Source organism: Rattus norvegicus, chromosome 16 (genome assembly GCF_021556685.1).
Source record: "Rattus norvegicus strain SHRSP/BbbUtx chromosome 16, alternate assembly SHRSP_T2T, whole genome shotgun sequence".
Classification (NCBI taxonomy): domain Eukaryota; kingdom Metazoa; phylum Chordata; class Mammalia; order Rodentia; family Muridae; genus Rattus; species Rattus norvegicus.
The window spans coordinates 24,205,397-24,224,665 of NC_141549.1; the positions used below are offsets into that span (position 1 = coordinate 24,205,397).

General features: G+C 41.1%; 1 protein-coding gene across 3 annotated transcripts in view; it reads right to left on the reverse strand.

The window, feature by feature from the left end:
- Nucleotides 1-19,269, reverse strand: part of LOC134482477 (ankyrin repeat domain-containing protein 7-like) — a 145,962-nt gene that overhangs the window by 65,981 nt on the left and 60,712 nt on the right. For 2 of the 3 annotated variants that reach the window (XM_087589386.1, XM_087589387.1), the window contains exon 1: nt 8,514-8,720. The exons of the other annotated variant lie outside the window; for it this stretch is intronic. In XM_087589386.1, coding sequence (XP_087445512.1) covers nt 8,514-8,557 — 44 coding nt within the window. In that variant the 5' untranslated portion in view covers nt 8,558-8,720. Of the gene's footprint in view, nt 1-8,513; nt 8,721-19,269 lie in introns of those variants that run through there. 3 annotated transcript variants of the gene reach the window in all.

Sequence of the window (19,269 nt, forward strand, 5' to 3'; positions counted from 1 at the left end):
AATAAAAAATACCTCGGTGTGACTCTAGCCAAGCAAGTGAAAGATCTGTATGATAATAACTTTAAGCCTCTGAAGAAAGAAATTGAAGAAGACCTCAGAAGATGGAAAGATCTCCCATGCTCATGGATTGGCAGGATTAATATAGTAAAAATGGCCATTTTACCAAAAGCGATCTACAGATTCAATGCAATCCCCATCAAAATACCAATCCAATTCTCCAGAGAGTTAGACAGAACAATTTGCAAATTCATCTGGAATAACAAAAAACCCAGGATAGCTAAAACTATCCTCAAAAATGAAATCACTTCCAGGGGAATCACTATCCCTGAACTCAAGCAGTAATACAGAGCAATAGTGATAAAAAAAAAAAAAACTGCATGGTATTGGTACACAGACAGACAGATAGACAAGTGGAATAGAAGTGAAGACGCAGAAATGAACCCATACACCTATGGTCACTTGATTTTTGACAAAGGAGCCAAAACCATCCAATGGAAAAAAGAGCATTTTCAGCAAATGGTGCTGGTTCAACTGGTGGTCAGCCTGTAGAAGAATGCAGATCGATCCATTTTTTTTTTATTAACTTGAGTATTTCTTATATACATTTCAAGTGTAATTCCCTTTCCCGGTATCCGGGCAAACATCCCCCTCCCCCCTCCCCTTCCTTATGGTTGTTCCCCTCCCAACCCTCCCCGCATTGCCGCCCTCCCCCCACCAGTCTAGTTCACTGGGGGTTCAGTCTTAGCAGGACCCAGGGCTTCCCTTCCACTGGTGCTCTTACTAGGATATTCATTGCTACCTATGAGGTCAGAGTCCAGGGTCAGTCCATGTATAGTCTTTAGGTAGTGGCTTAGTCCCTGGAAGCTCTGGTTGCTTGGCATTGTTGTACATATGGGGTCTGGAGCCCCTTCAAGCTCTTCCAGTTCTTTCTCTGATTCCTTCAATGGGGGTCCTATTCTCAGTTCAGTGGTTTGCTGCTGGCATTCGCCTCTGTATTTGCTGTATTCTGGCTGTGTCTCTCAGGAGCGATCTACATCCGGCTCCTGTCGGTCTGCACTTCTTTGCTTCATCCATCTTGTCTAATTCGGTGGCTGTATATGTATGGGCCACATGTGGGGCAGGATCTGAATGGGTGTTCCTTCAGTCTCTGTTTTAATCTTTGCCTCTCTCTTCCCTGCCAAGGGTATTCTTGGTCCCCTTTTAAAGAAGGAGTGAAGCATTCACATTTTGATCATCCGTCTTGAGTTTCATTTGTTCTAGGCATCTAGGGTAATTCAAGCATTTGGGCTAATAGCCACTTATCAATGAGTACATACCATGTATGTCTTTCTGTGATTAGGTTAGCTCACTCAGGATGATATTTTCCAGTTCCAACCATTTGCCTACGAATTTCATAAAATCGTTGTTTTTGATAGCTGAGTAATATTCCATTGTGTAGATGTACCACATTTTCTGTATCCATTCCTCTGTTGAAGGGCATCTGGGTTCTTTCCAGCTTCTGGCTATTATAAATAAGGCTGCAATGAACATAGTGGAGCACATGTCTTTTTTATATGTTGGGGCATCTTTTGGGTATATGCCCAAGAGAGGTATAGCTGGATCCTCAGGCAGTTCAATGTCCAATTTTCTGAGGATCCTCCAGACTGATTTCCAGAATGGTTGTACCAGTCTGCAATCCCACCAACAATGGAGGAGTGTTCCTCTTTCTCCACATCCTCGCCAGCATCTGCTGTCACCTGAGTTTTTGATCTTAGCCATTCTCACTGGTGTGAGGTGAAATCTCAGGGTTGTTTTGATTTGCATTTCCCTTATGGCTAAAGATGTTGAACATTTCTTTAGGTGTTTCTCAGCCATTCGGCATTCCTCAGCTGTGAATTCTTTGTTTAGCTCTGAACCCCATTTTTAATAGGCTTATTTGTTTCCCTGTGGTCTAACTTCTTGAGTTCTTTGTATATTTTGGATATAAGGCCTCTATCTGTTGTAGGATTGGTTAAGATCTTTTCCCAATCTGTTGGTTGCCGTTTTGTCCTAACCACAGTGTCCTTTGCCTTACAGAAGCTTGGCAGTTTTATGAGATCCCATTTGTCGATTCTTGATCTTAGATCGATCCATTCTTATCACCCTGTACAAAGCTTAAGTCCACATGGATCAAGGACCACCACATCAAACCACATACACTGGAAGTTATAGAATAAATAGTGGGGAACTGTGTCAAACATGTAGGGACTGAGAAAAATTTCCTGAAAAAATGCCAATTGCTTATGCTCTAAGATCAAGAATCAAGACATGGGACCTTATAAAACTGCAAAGCTTCTGTAAGGCAATGTACACTGTCATTAGGACAAAACAGCAACCTATAAATTGGGAAAAAATCTTTACCAATACTACATCCGATACAAAGCTAGTATCAAAAATAGATGAACTCAAGAACTTAGGCTCCAGAGAGCCAAATAACACTATTTAAAAATGTGGGGCAGGCTCTGAACGGCCATTCCTTGAGTGTCTGTTGTAAAGATTGCCTCCATATCCCCTCCTATGAATACTTTTTCCCCCCATTTTAAGAAGGATTGCAAGCGTCTGCATTTTGGTCATCCTTCTTCTTGAGCTTCATGGGGTCTGGGGATTGCATCTTGGGTAATTTGAGCTTTTGGGCTAACATACAATAATCACTGAGTGTAGAACATGTGTGTTTTCCTGTGAATGGGTTAACTCACTCAGGTTGATATTTTCTAGTTCTTTCCATTTGCCTCCGAGTTTCATGAAGTCATTGTTTTTGATAGTTGAGTAGTACTCCATTGTGTCGATGTACCACATTTTCTGAATCAATTTCTCTGTTGAAGGCATCTGAATCCTTTCCAGTTTCTGGCTATTATAAATAAGGTTGCTATGAAAATAATGGAGCATGTTTTCTTGTTGCATGTTGGAGCATCATTTGGGTCTACGCCCAGGAGAGGTATAGCTGGGTCTTTAGGTAATGCAATGTCCAATTTTCTGAGGAACCTCCAGAATGATTTCCAAAGTGGTTATACCAGTTTGCAATTCCACCAACAATGGAGGAGTGTTCCTCTTTCTCCACATCCTCACCAGCATCTGCTGTCACCTGAGATTTTTATCCTAGCCTTTCTGACTCGTGTGAGGTGGAATCTCAGGGATTTTTTGATTTGCATTTCCCTGATGTCTAAGAATATTGAACTAAGAATATTTCCTAAGGTGCTTCTCGCCCATTCGATATTCCTCACCTTTTAATTTGTGTGTGTGTGTGTGTGTGTGTGTGTGTGTGTGTATCCACCAAAACTAGGTAAGATTGATGAAGCTAAGAAGAGCATGCTGACAGGAACCAGATATAGGTCTCTACTACAGACACAACCAGAGCATGTCAAATACATAGGTAAACACTAGCACCAACCCACTCAACTGAGAACGGGACTCCCTTGGGGAAATTCCAGAAGGAATTGAAAGATCTGAAGGTTCTTGCCACCCCATAAGAATACCAAGGCCTACCATCCAGAGCTTCCAGGGACTAAACCACTACCCAAAGACCATACATGGACTGACCCAGGACTCCAAATGCATATGTTGCAGAGTTGGAATATCATTTCTTAGGCACCAGTGGAAGGGGAAGTCCTTGGTCCTGCCAAGGTTGGACCCCAGAGCGGGGGAATGTCTGGGGGTGTAGAACGGGAGAATGAATGGGAGGGCCTCAGTTATGGTGAAGGAGGAGGGGATAGGAGGCTTATGGATAGAAAATGGGAAAGGAATGTACATCTGAAATTTAAATGAAGAAATATATCCCATCAAAAAAAGAGAAGAAGAAGAAGAAGAAGAAGAAGAAGAAGAAGAAGAAGAAGAAGAAGAAGAAAAAGAAGAAGAAGAAGAAAAAGAAGAAGAAGAAGAAGAAGAAGAAGAAGAGGAGGAGGAGGAGGAGGAGGAGGAGGAGGAGGAGGAGGAGGAGGAGGAGGAGGAGGAGGAGGAGGAGGAGAACGGACTGGAGGAGCTGAAGGGGTTTCAACCCCATAAGATTAATTACAACATCAACCATTCAGACCCTCCACAGCTCCCAGAGACTAAACCAGCAACCAAAGAGAAGCTTGACACCCGTGTGTTGCTTTTCTAGGTATCACACTATTTATTTACTGACTAACTCATTTATGAGATTTTGCTTTCTTTGTTTGTTTTGAATACGGGCACTGTAGGATAGGCTGGAAGCCTCCAACAGGGCTTCTAGCTAACCCTCTTGACACACTAAACCTGTCTAGCTCCACATGGCTCCTGGCACTTAGAGAACTTTAATTAGTCCAGTAATGCCACTGTGTGCTCACAGTTAGTGAATGATTCGAAATTGACAACAATGACTGTGGAGCCTGTTAAATTACAACAATCAACACAAATCTAAGTAATCTTCCATCCAATAAAAACTATAATATATGTAAAGTAAAAAGTGAGGGTTAGCCTTCATTTTAAAATTCTTGGATTGATCAGGAATTCAAGGCCCATACCTAAACATAGTAAAAACAATATACAGCAAACCAGTGGCCAATATCAAATTAAATGGAGAAAACCTTGAAGAATTAGCACTAAAGTCCACGGCCTTCCTCTATTCAAAGGATAAACAGGCTCAGAAAGGAATTAGGGAAATGACACCCTTCACAACAGTAACAAATGATATAAAATACCTCGCTGTGACTCTAATCAAACAAGTGAATGATCTCTTTGACAAGAACTTTAAATTTCTAAAGAAAGAACTTGAACAAGATCTCATAAGATGGAAAGATTTCCCATGCTCACATATTGGCAGGATTAAAATTGTAAAAATGGAAATCTGACCAAAAGCAATCTAAGATTCAATGTAATTCCCATGAAAGTTCCAACTCTATTCCTCATTTAGGTAGAAAGAGGAATGTGCAAATTTATTTGGAATAATAAAAAATCCAGGGTAGTGAGAACTGTCCTCAAAAATGAAAGAACTTCTGGGAGACTCACCATCCCAGGCGTCAGGCTGTATTACATATCAATAGTGATAAAAACTGCATGGTTTGGTACACAGACAGGCAGGTTGATCAAGGGAGTAGAATTGGAGACAGAGAAATGAACCCACACAACTTTGGTCACTTGATGTTTGACAAAGACACTGAAATCATTCAGTGGAAAAAAGACAGCATTTCCAGCAAATGCTGTTGAATCAACTGGCAGTCAGCATGTAGAATGCAAATCAAACTTTTCTTGTCACCCTGTACACAGCTAAAGTCCACATGAATTGAGGATCTCCACATAGAAGCAGATACACTCAAAATAATAAAAGGAAAATTGGGGAAGAGCCTGGACCACATGGGCACTGGGGAAATTTTCCTGAATAGAACACCAATAGCTTAGGCTCCAATTTCAAGTATCGAAAAATGAGACCTCAAAAAATTGCAAAGATTATGCAAGGAAAAGGACACTGTCATTAGGACAAAATGGAAACTAACAGATTAGAAAAAGATCTTTACGACTCCTACATCTGATAGAAGGCTAATATGCAACGTATACAAAGAAATCTATGTTTAGACTCCAGAGAATCAAATAGCTCTATTACAAAATGAGGAGGTGCAAACTTAAATAAAGAATTCTAAACTGAGGAATATCAAATGTCCCAGAAACTCCTAAGGAACTATTGAACATCCTTAATCATCAGGGAAATGTAAATCAAGAAAATGAAGAGATTCCACCTCACACCAGTAGAATGACTAAGAACAAAATCTCAGGTGACAACAGATGTTGGTGAGGATGTGGAGAAAGAGGAACACTCCTCCTTGTAGGTGGGAGAGCAAGCTGGTACAACTCTAGAAATTACTTAGGATGTTCCTCAGAAAATTGGGCATAGTACTACCTGAGGACCCAGCTATACCCCATCCTGGGCATATACCTAAAAGGGGCTCCAACATATAACAAAGACACATGCTCAAATTATGATCATAGCACCCTTTTTGTAATTGCCTGGAGCTGGAAAGAACCCAGATGTCCCTCCATGTACAAAGTACACATTGACACACTCATGTCTTCAGGTCATATGTAGCAGAGGATGACCTTTTTGGGAACCAATGAGAGGAGAAGCCCTTGGTCTTGCCAAGGCTCCACCTCCCAGTGTAAGGGAATGCTAAGACAGGGAGGTGGGAAGGGGTGAGTGAATGGGTGGGAAAACACCCTAATAGAAGAGGGGGAGGGGCAATGTGATAGGCGGTTCATGGATGGGAAACTAGGAAAGGGGATAACATTTGAAATGGGAACAAAAAATATCAAATAAAAATCCCCCCACCCCCAGAATAGGGAGGCTAAGTTTAGAATAGACGTAGAAGGAACACCCATTCAGAGCCTGCCCCACATGTGGCCCATACATATACAGCCACCAAACTAGATAAGATGGATGAAGCAAAGAAGTGCAGGCTGACAGGAACCAGATGTAGATCTCTCCTGAGAAACACAGCCAGAATACAGCAAATACATAAGTGGATGCCAGCAGCGAACCACTGAACTGAGAACGGGACCCCCGTTGAAGGAATCAGAGAAAGGATTGAAAGAGCTTGAAGGGACTTGAGACCCCATATGAACAACAATGCCAAGCAACCAGAGCTTCCAGGGACTAAGCCACTACCTAAAGACTATACATGGACTGACCCTGGACTCCAACTGCATAGGTAGCAATGAATAGCCTAGTAAGGTCATTAGTGGAAGGGGAAGCCATTGGTCCTGCCAAGGCTGGACCCTTAAATAATGGGATTCTTGGGGTGAGGTAATGGGGGGAGAATGGGGAGGGGAACACCCATATAGAAGAGGAGGAGGAGGGGTTCGGGGGATGTTGGCCTGGAAACCGGGAAAGGGAATAACAATTGAAATGTAAATAAGATACATCCAATTTAATATTGACCGGGAAAATAAAAGAAAAGGAAAAAATCGCCCCCCCGCAGAAAAATAATGAAGCGCTTTTGCGGTTGGTAAACCTCACTTGGTAAAACATTTGCCCTGAAAACCTGACTGTAGATGTGGGGATAAGGGGAGCCCCAAGGCTTACTTGCCTGCAAGTGTGAATATCAATGTGCTCCAAGATAGTAAATCAAGCACACGAGGGATGTGGCTGGGTGAGGTTTGTCTCTAGAACAGAGGGACCAGGGGTGGAACCCACAGGGAGGCCTGATGGCCTGAGTTCAGTCCTCAGAAGCCAGAACAGAACCGTCAGTTGGCTCTGTCCTCTGACCACTACACACTTAGCTCCACATGTGTGGGGCACTGGAAAGTGAGAGAAAGACAATGGCAATCTCTAACCTTCACATGTATATCAGTGCAAAATCAACAGAACAGAAGGTCCTCACTCACCTTCTGTGAGGGGGACATGGTCACAGTTCCTGTTCAAAATGTCTTTTATCCATTAGCAAACAGGTAATGTTGATCTAATATTCATTATTGATATTGCCCTAAAGTTGACAATTTGTCTTATGATAAATTTTCGAGTGCTGTCTATTATAATTAATGCTCTATATATTAATAAAGTCTTCATAGAATCAGGGGTTATGGAGGGGGGATGGGGATAACATTTGAAATGTAAATACATAAAATATCTAAGAAAAAAGAAAAAAGAACAAAAAGAACAAAAACAGGAAAAACAAAAAGAAAATCTACATGGGGGCATGGCAGTGACCAGCTCTAGTTTTGGTTTGAATAACACTCAGTTCTGATTGCTAGGACACACAGGGCAGCTCACAACTGTTTATAGCTGCAGCCCCAGGGGAACCAGCACCAGGTTCTACCACATATGGTACACAGAAAATACACAGAGGTAAAACGATTGTGTGTGTGTGTGTGTGTGTGTGTGTGTGTGTGTGTGTGTGTGTGTGTGTTTGCCCGCGTGCATGTGTGTCTGTGTCTGTGTGCCTTTTTGTATGTTTACACAACTTAAGTTATACATAAAAATAAAATGAGGTAGTTTCATTAAGGCCTAGGACCTGCTGTCACACAGGGTGGAGGTCTCATATGACTAAGAGCTTTCAGCAGGTATAGACTCAGGAGTCCCCAGGCTTGGGCTCTGTCTTCAAATCATGGGTCACCTGGTACCCATCATGAAAAGGATGCTTAGGGATCCTGAAGAAAGACAAGCAGCTAGGGAGAGCAGCAGAACGCCTTGACTTGCTGTTTGGCAAATGGTGCTGCAGAGACTTGTGAGATTGCCTGGGCTCTGTTAATGTTTTTGGGGTTTTGCTTTGGTTTGGTGTTTTGAGCCAGGGTTTCTCTGTAGACCAGGCTGCCCACAAAGTGAGATTCTATCTCAGAAGTAGTAAGTTACCGTCCCAGAGACGGTGTCATCTGCTTCAGATGTCTTCTGGGAGCCCTTGTAGAAAGGTTGCTGACTGATTTATGTGATGCCACAGAGCTGTTTGTAATGAGGCAGGAAAACAGGGACGTATGTGAGGGCTGCCTTTGCTCCTTGTGTATCACAGGCCAAATCCTTCCTTCCTAAACTCCGGACTTGCGCGCTGCCCCTTTACCTCTTGAGCAGATGAAGTCCTTGTGGAGATGACCGCAGCTCCATCCTGCAGTTGTTGGTTCTGACAGACAGCCCTGAGAGACCACAAAGCCTTTAAGGATAGGGCGTGTTCTGGAAGTCCGCTGATGTGGGGTTCACCCACACTGGACAGCCTAGACGGAGCAAGTCTCACATCCGCCATCTTGGTGAAGGCCCACAACAGCTCCAGGAAGCGGAAGTACATGGATGGGGGGAGGAGTCCTCCAGCACTGGTTAGAATGGACAGTCTCAAAACGGCCAGGGAGGTAAACGCCCCAAGCATGTCCAGGATCGAGGCCACTTCTCTTTTCATCACCGAGAGGTCTCTGTGACCTCTGTCTCAGTACTTTTCTCCCTGACATGATTTATTAATACATGTATGTTATTTTGGGGTTATTTATTTTTCCACTACTGTCAATGCCAGTCACCTTAAAAGGCAATCATTCACCTTTTCCAATAACACTGTGGGTTTATTCTACATTTCTCTCAGCGAACAAAAGCAAAAGTGCCAAGTATAACAGTTTAATATTTGTCACCAAGTTAAAAAAACAAATGAAAAAAATACATATATAAATACATATATATACACATATATATTTTTATATATATATGCATGCATGCGCCAAGGGAATAGATACGGAGCCAAAAACTAACAGAGGACACAAGGCTCGACCTAGACATCTTGTGTCACACAATTTCACCTCCAGTAACAGGAATGGGTAACAAACTGCTGAGTCATTAACCATAGGGTCCTATAGGAAGCCTCAACTGTCACAGGCTTGTGTCAAGACTATTGGTTGGTCTACACAATCTGATGTTCAGGACTGATTTCTGATGGTAACACTTCTGTCATCACAGTGGGAGAGGTTGAGCCGGGGTCTAGCTAGACTCTTCACCCTACTAACCAGAATTCATAATACTGGAAGGTACCCTGTCTGCTACTGGAGGGCAAAGGTAATCCTCAATATCTGTCACCTACAAACCCTGCAACCTACAATGACACCTACGTGGAAGCCCAAAAGCATCTTCAAATCTAATTCCAGGTGATCTAGACCCCTCTTATATCTTCACAGGCCCAGACATGCATGTAGTGCACCGACAGACACATAGGCAAAACTTTCACACATAAGAAATAAGCATAATGTTTCAATAATAATAGGTTCACCGGTATGTAGTAAACTTATGTGCTAAGTTCATTACTTACAAGCATACAATGTAGTAGTGGTTTCTTAGTACTTTATTAAAGTCATGCTCCCATCACCCTATTGTTTTAAAAACATTCTCATCTTTGACAGGAAACCCTGGGCCATTACAAGTTACTCTTTTTTACTCCACAGCCTACCCCCTATCAACTTTTTAGGCACCAGTTCCAACTATCCCTCTTTGATGATAGAAGTATGACCTTCAAATATAGAACCTTAAAACCAGGTTGTGTACAGCTCCAATGCCATTGCAATAGCCCATAATATGAATGGTTTTCTGAGGGGCCCTTTGATTAATGAGGAAACAAGCTGGTACCCAATCTAACTTCTGCTTTACGTTTCTCATTCTGTTAGTGTTTGTTGTTGCTGTTGCTGCTGCTGCTGCTGCTGCTGCAGTTGTTGTGTTTAATTGATTGATTTCTTTTTGTTGTCTTGTTTTTGAGGTTTTTGTTTGATTGATTGATTGATTGATTGTGTGAGTGCGTGTATGTCCGTGTGTGTGTGTGTGTGTGTGTGTGTGTGTGTGTGTGTGTGTGTGTGTGTGTAGCATCCCTGGCTGTCCGATACCTAACTCTGTAGACCAGGCTGGCTTTAAACTCATGGAGAACTACATGTCTCAGCCTCTTGAGTGCTGGGATTAAAGGCATATGTCACCACCAACCAGTTCATTCTAGGTATTTAATAGAAATTAATGATCTAATATAAAAATAAAGCTTTTTGGTCATTAAAAATGCTATTTTCACTGAGTTTACGGATTGTAATGTGTTTTCATGTTTTAGGATTATTATGAATACCTCTTGTCATTGCTAGATACTAGTCCATTGTATTGATATGCCACACTTTGTTTACCTATTCATCATGCTATACTTCTTGGGGTTCCTCCCTTTTGTCATTTGTAAGTTCTGTGCACATTCAGCTGCTTGAGGCTGAACCATTTTATATTTATAGTTCCAACAGTAATATAGAAGGTTGCTATTTCTCAGTTCCTTTACAGTCTCACATGTGCCATACAAGTGCTCCACCACTGACCTACACACTCAGCATATGAATATATATATATATATCATTTTATTATACTATATGTTATATATAAATGAGAAACTTATAAGAGTATTTATGAAATGTATGTGTCAACTACACTCCAGTGCTCTGTGAACTGAGCTATCGAAGGCTCTTCAAAACAACTACAGAAAATACTTGCAAAGTAGGTTTTATACCAGGAAAACAGGGATGGTTCAGTTACAAACACTCAACAAGTCATCTGCCATATAAACAAACTGAAAGAAAAAATCAGCAATTGATGACAGAGTGGAGACTGAGGGATACTAGCCAAACTTGATACCCATCCGTGGGCAAGCACCAATCCTTGACATTTCATAATACTCTATAACAGAGTATTTTATAACAATTATAACAATTACAGACAAGTGTTTAGCATGGCTGTCCTCTGAGAGGCTCCACTGAACAGCTTACTCAGACAGATGCAGACATCCACAGCTAAACACTGGGTAGAACTTAAGGACTCATATACAAGATTCAGAAAAAGGATTGCAGCCCTCAAGGGGAATGAAACTCCATAGGCCGGCCAGCAGAGTTAACTAAACTTGACACTTTGGACTCTCAGCATCTGAACCACCAGCAAAAGAACATACAGGGGTTGGAGACAGGCCTCCCAGTACATGTGTAGAAGATATGCAGCTCGATATTCATGTGTGGCCTGAGCAACTGGAGCAGGGGCTGGACCAAAAGTTGTTGCTTTTCTGGTTGGTATGTTCTTCTAGCTAGGTATCTAGCTGGAAATCTCTGGAGAAAGGTCTTGAAATCCATTGCCCATGCTGACCTTTTACTGTTGAGATTTTAGACATCTTTATATATTTTGGACAAAAAATTGCTATAAGCCTATACCTTTACATAAACTTCTGGAAATATTTCAAACAGCAGGAAAAACACACTGACTTCTTCTGGACACAAATGAATTAAAAAAATCAGGAACTTGAGTGTCAGGCCCTGGTGTCTTATACAATTATTTATTGTACTAAAAATTATTTACTTCCCTTAAAATGTTGTGCTTGTCTTCACAGTTCGAGAGCTGCCTTCCATGTGTGAAGCAAACTCGCACTGCCTCTAAAGTACTTGCACATCCTTACGTGTTCCTTAATATTGTCTAAGATTTGATGTACTTAGAAAGTGACAGAAATATTAGAAATGCTTCTGCTTTTTAAATGAAAAGAATGTCAATGGGAAGAAATTTGTAGAAAAGCAACCATTGAGATGACACAGCACCTAAGATCATTTTCCATTCAAGCCTGATGACCTGCAATCTTGGTAGGAGGATCAAACCAATTCTAAGACATTGCACTCTCACCTCTACATATGGATTTTGTCACTTACAAACACACACACACACACACACATACACACACACACAGAGAGAGAGAGAGAGAGAGAGAGAGAGAGAGAGAGAGAGAGAGGGGAGGGGCAGAGATTACTGCCTTGTTCACATGATTTGCTCAACCTGTTTTCTTTTTTTTTTTTTTTTTTTTTTTTCCGGAGCTGGGGACCGAACCCAGGGCCTTGCGCTTCCTAGGCAAGCGCTCTACCACTGAGCTAAATCCCCAGCCCCTCAACCTGTTTTCTTATACAACTGAGGCCCATCCACCCAGAAGTACCAACATCTAGTATCACCACCTACAATTACAGGGGACACTCTACATTAACCACAGAAAATTACCCACAGACTTCCTTCAAGACAATGTGATGGAGAAGATTCCTCTACTCTGATTCAGTCTTCCCAGATTATATGTAGATTTATGGAAAGTTCATTAAAATCAAACAGCACAACATCCTCCAAGGCTCAGGTACTGTTGTGGAAGAGGGAGTCAGAAAAGATATAAGGACAAAATGTGGGGAGACGTGCTGTGAAACTAGGTCTTCTGGATGTGACAAAGTAATGACAGTCATGAATATAATAAGGGTGTTTTCCTCAAAACGCCCTACACGAGAATGGAGCATCACCATCATCTCAGGTATTTGGAATGGCTCATAAAGTCACCATTAATGGCCACTTGTGGAGGGAGCAGAATAAACGTTTTACAAAAATAAAGAAAGAAAAAAGGAAAGAAAGGAGGAAGGAAAGGAAAGAAAGAAAATTCAGAGAAGCCACATTTCAACTGTCTTCTCTTTGCCAACTAATAACACATGACTTGATAATATGAGAAGTAAGAGTAGGGTTAAAGATTGTTTTCCCTTGAAAATACACTAAAAAAGCTACTGATGCAATAAAAATTTTAAAATGCAAGACTTTCACTTTGAACATTTTAATGGGAAACTCTTACAATTAAGAGGCAAGCAGTTTAATTCAAAACTCATACGCTAAGTCCCTTGGACAAACAATATAGTCTGTGACACCAAGGTGTTCTATTTAGCAACTTTATGATATATCCTCACAAATCAGAGGGACAGGCAATGTACACTCCCTTCACATATTAAGTGCATGTAGTATATATCGGGAAGGGATTTAACTGAAAGACGGAGTTAGAGGTCAGTGTTTGGTCAAACTATAGGCTCTATGGTGGAGGGTTACAGTGAAGACAGCACAAACCAGAAACCTAGAAGCACTACATACAAACAGCTAAAGGCAAGAAGGCACATGTGTGATGGGAAGCTACAAAGGAGTGGACTGAGAGTCTCTGAGAGATTAAAATGAATACTGAACAGTGGCCTGATTGATAAGGTTGGCTTAGTGCAGGCTGTGGACACTGACAACTAACCTAAAGGAAGGGCTAAGTCCTGAGGAAGCAGTGCATGAGCCTAAGTGGCATCTGATTTTTGTGCAAAGGGGGACAGAGCTGCCATCTCAACAATGCAACACATTGACCTCTGTTGAAACCCTGGGCAGATAGCTACAGGGTTACACATCTGGGTCCATTGATCTCCTTGGACTGTTTTTCTCACAATGCTCTGCTGCCTTTCCTTTACAACTTTATAACATGTGAAGACCTGACTCCATAACTTACCATTTCTCCAATTGTCATCTGCTGTTCATGATGTCACTTATTTCTGAAAAAATTTAATTCAATTGGATATATATATTCATTCTTGTTACTGGCCTGCTACCTGCCTAATCACGAAAAGGAAGAAGAAATGAGTCATTTTCAGGACACTGCAGTCACAGAGACATGGATTCTCCTTGATCAAGGTTCCAATCTCCTGGATTGCATCATCTGGTAAGTGCGTGAGAAGTATTTGTTCTTTTCACACATAAAATCCTGTTCACCAAAATCAGTGAGTGCACAGTGCACCCTTCAGGTGCAGACCTGACCTATTAGACTGAGTATAAATTTTAACAAACATCCATGCTCAGTGGAATCCAAACATCACATCTGTCTTCCCAAGTGGAGGATATTTATACTCATTAAATTGCAGATATTACTAAAATACCTAAATACTGAAGGGAAACACAGGGTGGCTGGTGCCATTGTGCTGTCTTTAGGTGATGCTCCCACAGGTCCTCTGAATGCACGAAAGGGAAAGTACTGACCTCTACCTTCATCCACTCAGCAATTCCTTGTTTGAATCCTATTGACTTCTTAGTATTACTTCTCAGATTCCATGTTGTTTTTTCTTCTCTTTTACTAGGGACTTGGTATTATGTCGGTAAGTCACTCACTACAGTAATCTATCACCCCAATCTCTTAGAATCTCTACGTTTATTTGCTATAGAGATAATGAAGTCTTGAGGGAGAGACGTAAAGGAGTCATCCCATTTAAAATGGAGTTACCACCTTCTCTCTACACTTTCCAGGTTGGGGTCTCTGTGTTAGTGTCTGTAGCCTACAAGAAGATGATGCTTTTCTAATGAGGGTTCCAAACACAGATCTATAGCTATGACAGTCATTTCATTGATACGGATAAGAGTACTGAGTTTTCCTCTTGGCTCAGGACATATCTACTCTTAGGGTTTTGGCTGCATTAGCAGTTTCAGGCCTGGCTTCCATCACATAGAGTGTGTCTGAAATAGAATCAGGAAATAGAATTATTTCCATAATATGTGTTCCACTACTGTACCAGAACATCTTACGAGCCAGTAACTGGTTTACTTTGCAGGATTTGTAGCTTTGGGATAACCATGTTTGCATTTCTGTTCTGAAATCATGCAGACTACTTTACGTATCATGAATGCTACTTGGTAGGTGTGAAGCTTAATAGATAAGGTTTTTCTTGTGTTTATAGAGTAAATATACTTATTTTTTATAGGAATCTATTAAGATTTTTACGAATGGTAGAGGCATCATTTTCAGCTAAATGATGATGATCATTGATTTATGCCATGTTTTAAATTTCAGGAGGTATGATTTATGAATGGATGTTTTTATTCTCTGTGCTATAGGAGTAATGTTCAGGAAGTACCATTCTGCACAGCGAAGTCAAACATATTTCCTATTTTCTCATCTGCCACATCTGTGGTATGAAGTCTTATGTTTTGTTCCATGATGCATGTGGCATTGACTTTTGTGCTTGTTCTGTGTAATGGACCAAGTTTCTGTCTTCTCCTTGAAGCTGTCTCTATTCACCAGTATAATTTGTTAACGTGCTGTCAATTCCCCATATACCATGGATTTATTTTTAATTTTTATTTTTTAATTAATTAGTTAATTAATATATACTTACCTTCAATCTCTTCTCCAAATTTTGGCTTCATATTTCCTGCTATAAATATTTTTGTTCCCCCTTCTAAGAAATACTGACACAAACACATTTTGGTTGTCCTTCTTCTTGAGCTTTATGTGATCTGTGGATTGCACCTTGGCTCATCTGAGCTTTGGGGCTACTATTCACTTATCAGTGAGTGCACACCATCTGTGTTATTTTCTGGGGTCACCTCACTCAAGATGATATTTTCTAGTTCCATCCTTTTGCCTATGAATTTCATGAAGTCATTGTTTTTTAATAGCGGAGTAGTACTGCGTTTGTGTAATTGTACCACATTCTCTGTATCCATTCTTTTGTTGATGGACTTCTGGGGTCTTTCCAGCTTCTAGCTATTAAAAATAAGGCTGCCATGGACTTACTGGAGCATGTTTGTCTGTTATATGTTGGAGCATCTATTGGCTCTATGCCCAGAAATGGGTATACCTGGGTCCTCAGGTAGTACTATGTCCAATTTTCTGAGGAAACCCCCAGCTGATTACCAGAGCAGTTGTACCAGCTCGCTATCCAAGTAACAGTGGAGGAGTGTTCTGCTTTCTCCACATTCTTGTCAGAATCTGTGGTCACCTGAGTTTTGTTCCTAGCCACTCTGAGGGGTGTGAAGTAGAATCTCAGCATTGTTTTGATTTGCATTCCCCTAATGACTAAGATTGTTGAAGAACATTTCTACAGGTACTTTTCAGTTGTTCGATATTCCTCAGCTGAGATTTCTCTGTTTAGTTCTATATCCATTTCTCTAATAGGATTATTTGGCTCTCTGGAGTCTAAGTTCTTGAGTTCTTAGTACATATTGGATATTAGACCTCTATTGAATGTAGGATTGGTAAAGACCTTTTCCCAATCTCTTGGTTGCCGTGTTGTCCTAAAGACAGTATCCTTTGCCTTAGAGAAGCTTTGCAATATTATGAGGTCCCATTTGAAAGTCCTTGAGCAGAAGCCATTGGTGTTTCTTTTCAGGAAAATTTCCGCAGAGTCCCTACGTTCGAGGCTTTTCTCCACAGTTTCCCCTATGGCTTTGAGTGTTTTCTTTTTATGTGGATGTCCTTGATCAACTTGCCCTTGAGCTTTGCACTAGGGAAGAAGATCAATTTGCATTCTTCTGGGTGCGAACTTCCAGTTGATCCAGCAACAATTATTGAAAAAGCTATCTTTTTTCTACTGTATGGTTATATTTCCTTTGTCAAACATCAAGGGACCATAGAAGTATTTGTTCATTTCGGTGTCTTCAATTCTATTACATTGATCTACCTGCTTGTCTCTGTTTTTAATACCATACAGTTTTTAAAACTATTGCTCTGTAATACAGCTTGAGGTCAAGGACGGTGATTCTATCTTTTATTGTTATTATTTCTTTATGTTGAGGATGGTTTTCTCTATCCTTGTTTATTTTTGTTGTTATTCCAAGTGAATTTCCAAATTCATCTTTCTGACTCTATGAAGGATTGAATTGGAATTTTGATAGATTGTATTGAATCAGTAGATTGCTATCAGCAAGATAGCCATTTTTTATTTATTTACTTTTACACTTCAGATTTCATTCCCCTCCCAATCCACCCCCTGACAGTTCCACATCTCAATATTGCATACCTCCTCCCCCTATCCCTTGTCTCCTCCACAAGGATATCCCCAGCCCAGCAACTCCACCATATGTATAAGCTTCCTGGAGCCTCTAGTCTCTTGAAGGGTAGACATCTGCTTTACCTGAACCCAGACAGGGGTGTTCAATGACTCATGGCTGTCTGTGTACAAAATTATGGACAGATGCTTAATTACGTTTCCCAACCTATGAGCCTTTGAATACTGTTGCAGATTTCATTATTGCTTTACCTCTGTGGTGTATTAACTCCAAATCTGTGTCGGTGAGGGCTCAAGCTGCGCTAATGTTGATGACTGTGCTGACCTACATGGCTCCTTTATATTGACCTATTAAATTAATGATGGATTTCTAAATGTCATTAAAGAATCGTGTTGGTATTCTTAGGGGATTGCACAGACTATCTAGATGAATTTTTGTGTTATGGCCACTGTCTTACGTAGGACTTTAGTTGTGTGAACAGACAACATGGCCAATGAAACTCTTAAAAGGAAACCATTTCATTAGGGCTGGTTTACAGCCTCAGAGGTTCAGACCTGTTATCATCACAGCAGGATCACTGCAGCCACCAATCAGAAATGGTGAAGGAGGATCTGAGAGCTGTAGATCTTCATCTGGATGGTCCTGCAGAATACGGCCTTCTAGGCAGCTAGGATGAGTGTGTTAAACCCCTTACACACAGTCGCACACCTACTCCAACAGGGCCACACCTACTCCAACAGGACCACGCTTCTAATAGTGCCACCCCTGAGCCAAGGAAATATAAACCATCACATCCAACTCCACCATATTAATCCTTCTGACATAGGAGCGTGGGGCCTTTCCATATTACTGTATCTTCTTCTGTTAATTTACATTAAGTTTAGAGTTTTTACTGTACAAGTCATTCAATTCCTTGGTTATATTTAATCTATAATGTCTGTGAGAATCTGTTAGTTAGCTTATTTGCAGAGTGTGCTGGGTATTTGGATTTAGGAAACTATCTTGGTTTTATGCATTGCTTTTCCTCTAATACAATGCTGAATAATTGAATAGCTGCAGGGGAATTTTGGTGGAGGCTTTAGAGTCTTTTGTGTATATCAACCACCCAGGCCTAAATAAAGTGACATTGGCTTCATTCTTTCAAGGGTGTACATCTATCTCATTCACTTGTGCTGTTATTCTAGCTAAGACTTCAATGATTTTATTGAACAGGAGAAGATCAAATATACTTTTCACATTTCTGATTTCTGATTTAGTGTGAATGCTTGGCATAAATATTTTAGAATGATATTTGCTGTGTACCATTCTTATCTTGTCTTTATTATATTGAAATGTATCCTGGGTCTGATGGTTTGTATGTGTGAAGCCGAGGAAGTAGCAGTATTAGAAGTTGTGACCCTGTTGGAATAGGCATGTCACTGTGGGTGTGGGCTTTAAGACCCTGATCTTAGCTGCATGGCTGTCAGTCTTAAACTAACAGCCTTCACGTAAACATGTAGACTACTCAGCTATCAAAAAACAATGACTTTATGAAATTCAAAGGCAAGTGGATGGAACTGGAAAATATCCTGAGTGAGGCAACCCAATCACAGAAAAACACACATGGTATGTATGCACTCATTGATAAGTAGATATTAGCCCAAATGGTCGAATTACCCTAGATGCATAGAACACATGAAATTCAAGAGGGATGACCAAAATGTGAATGCTTCACTCCTTCTTTAAAAGGGGAACAAGAATACCCTTGGGAGGGAATAGGGATGCAAAGTTTAGAACAGAGGCTGAAGGAACACCCATTCAGAGCCTGCCCCATATGTGGCCCATAAATATACAGCCACCAAACTAGATAAGATGGATGAAGCAAAGAAGTGCAGGCTGACAGGAACCAGATATAGATCTTTCCTGAGAGACACAGCCAGAATAAGGCAAATACATTGGCGAACGCGAACAGCAAACCACTGAACTGAGAACAGGACCCCCGTTGAAGGAATCAGAGAAAGGACTGAAAGAGATTGAAGGGGATGAGACGCCATATGAACAACAATGCCAACCAACCAGAGCTTCCAGGGACTAAGCCACTACCCAAAGACTATACATGGACTGATTCTGGGCTCCAACTGCATAGGTAGCAATGAATAGCCTAGTAAGAGCACCAGTGGAAGGGGAAGCCCTTGGTCCTGCCATGACTGAACCCCCAGTGAACGTGACTATTGGGGGGAGGGCAGTAACAGGGGAAGATGGGGAGGGTAACA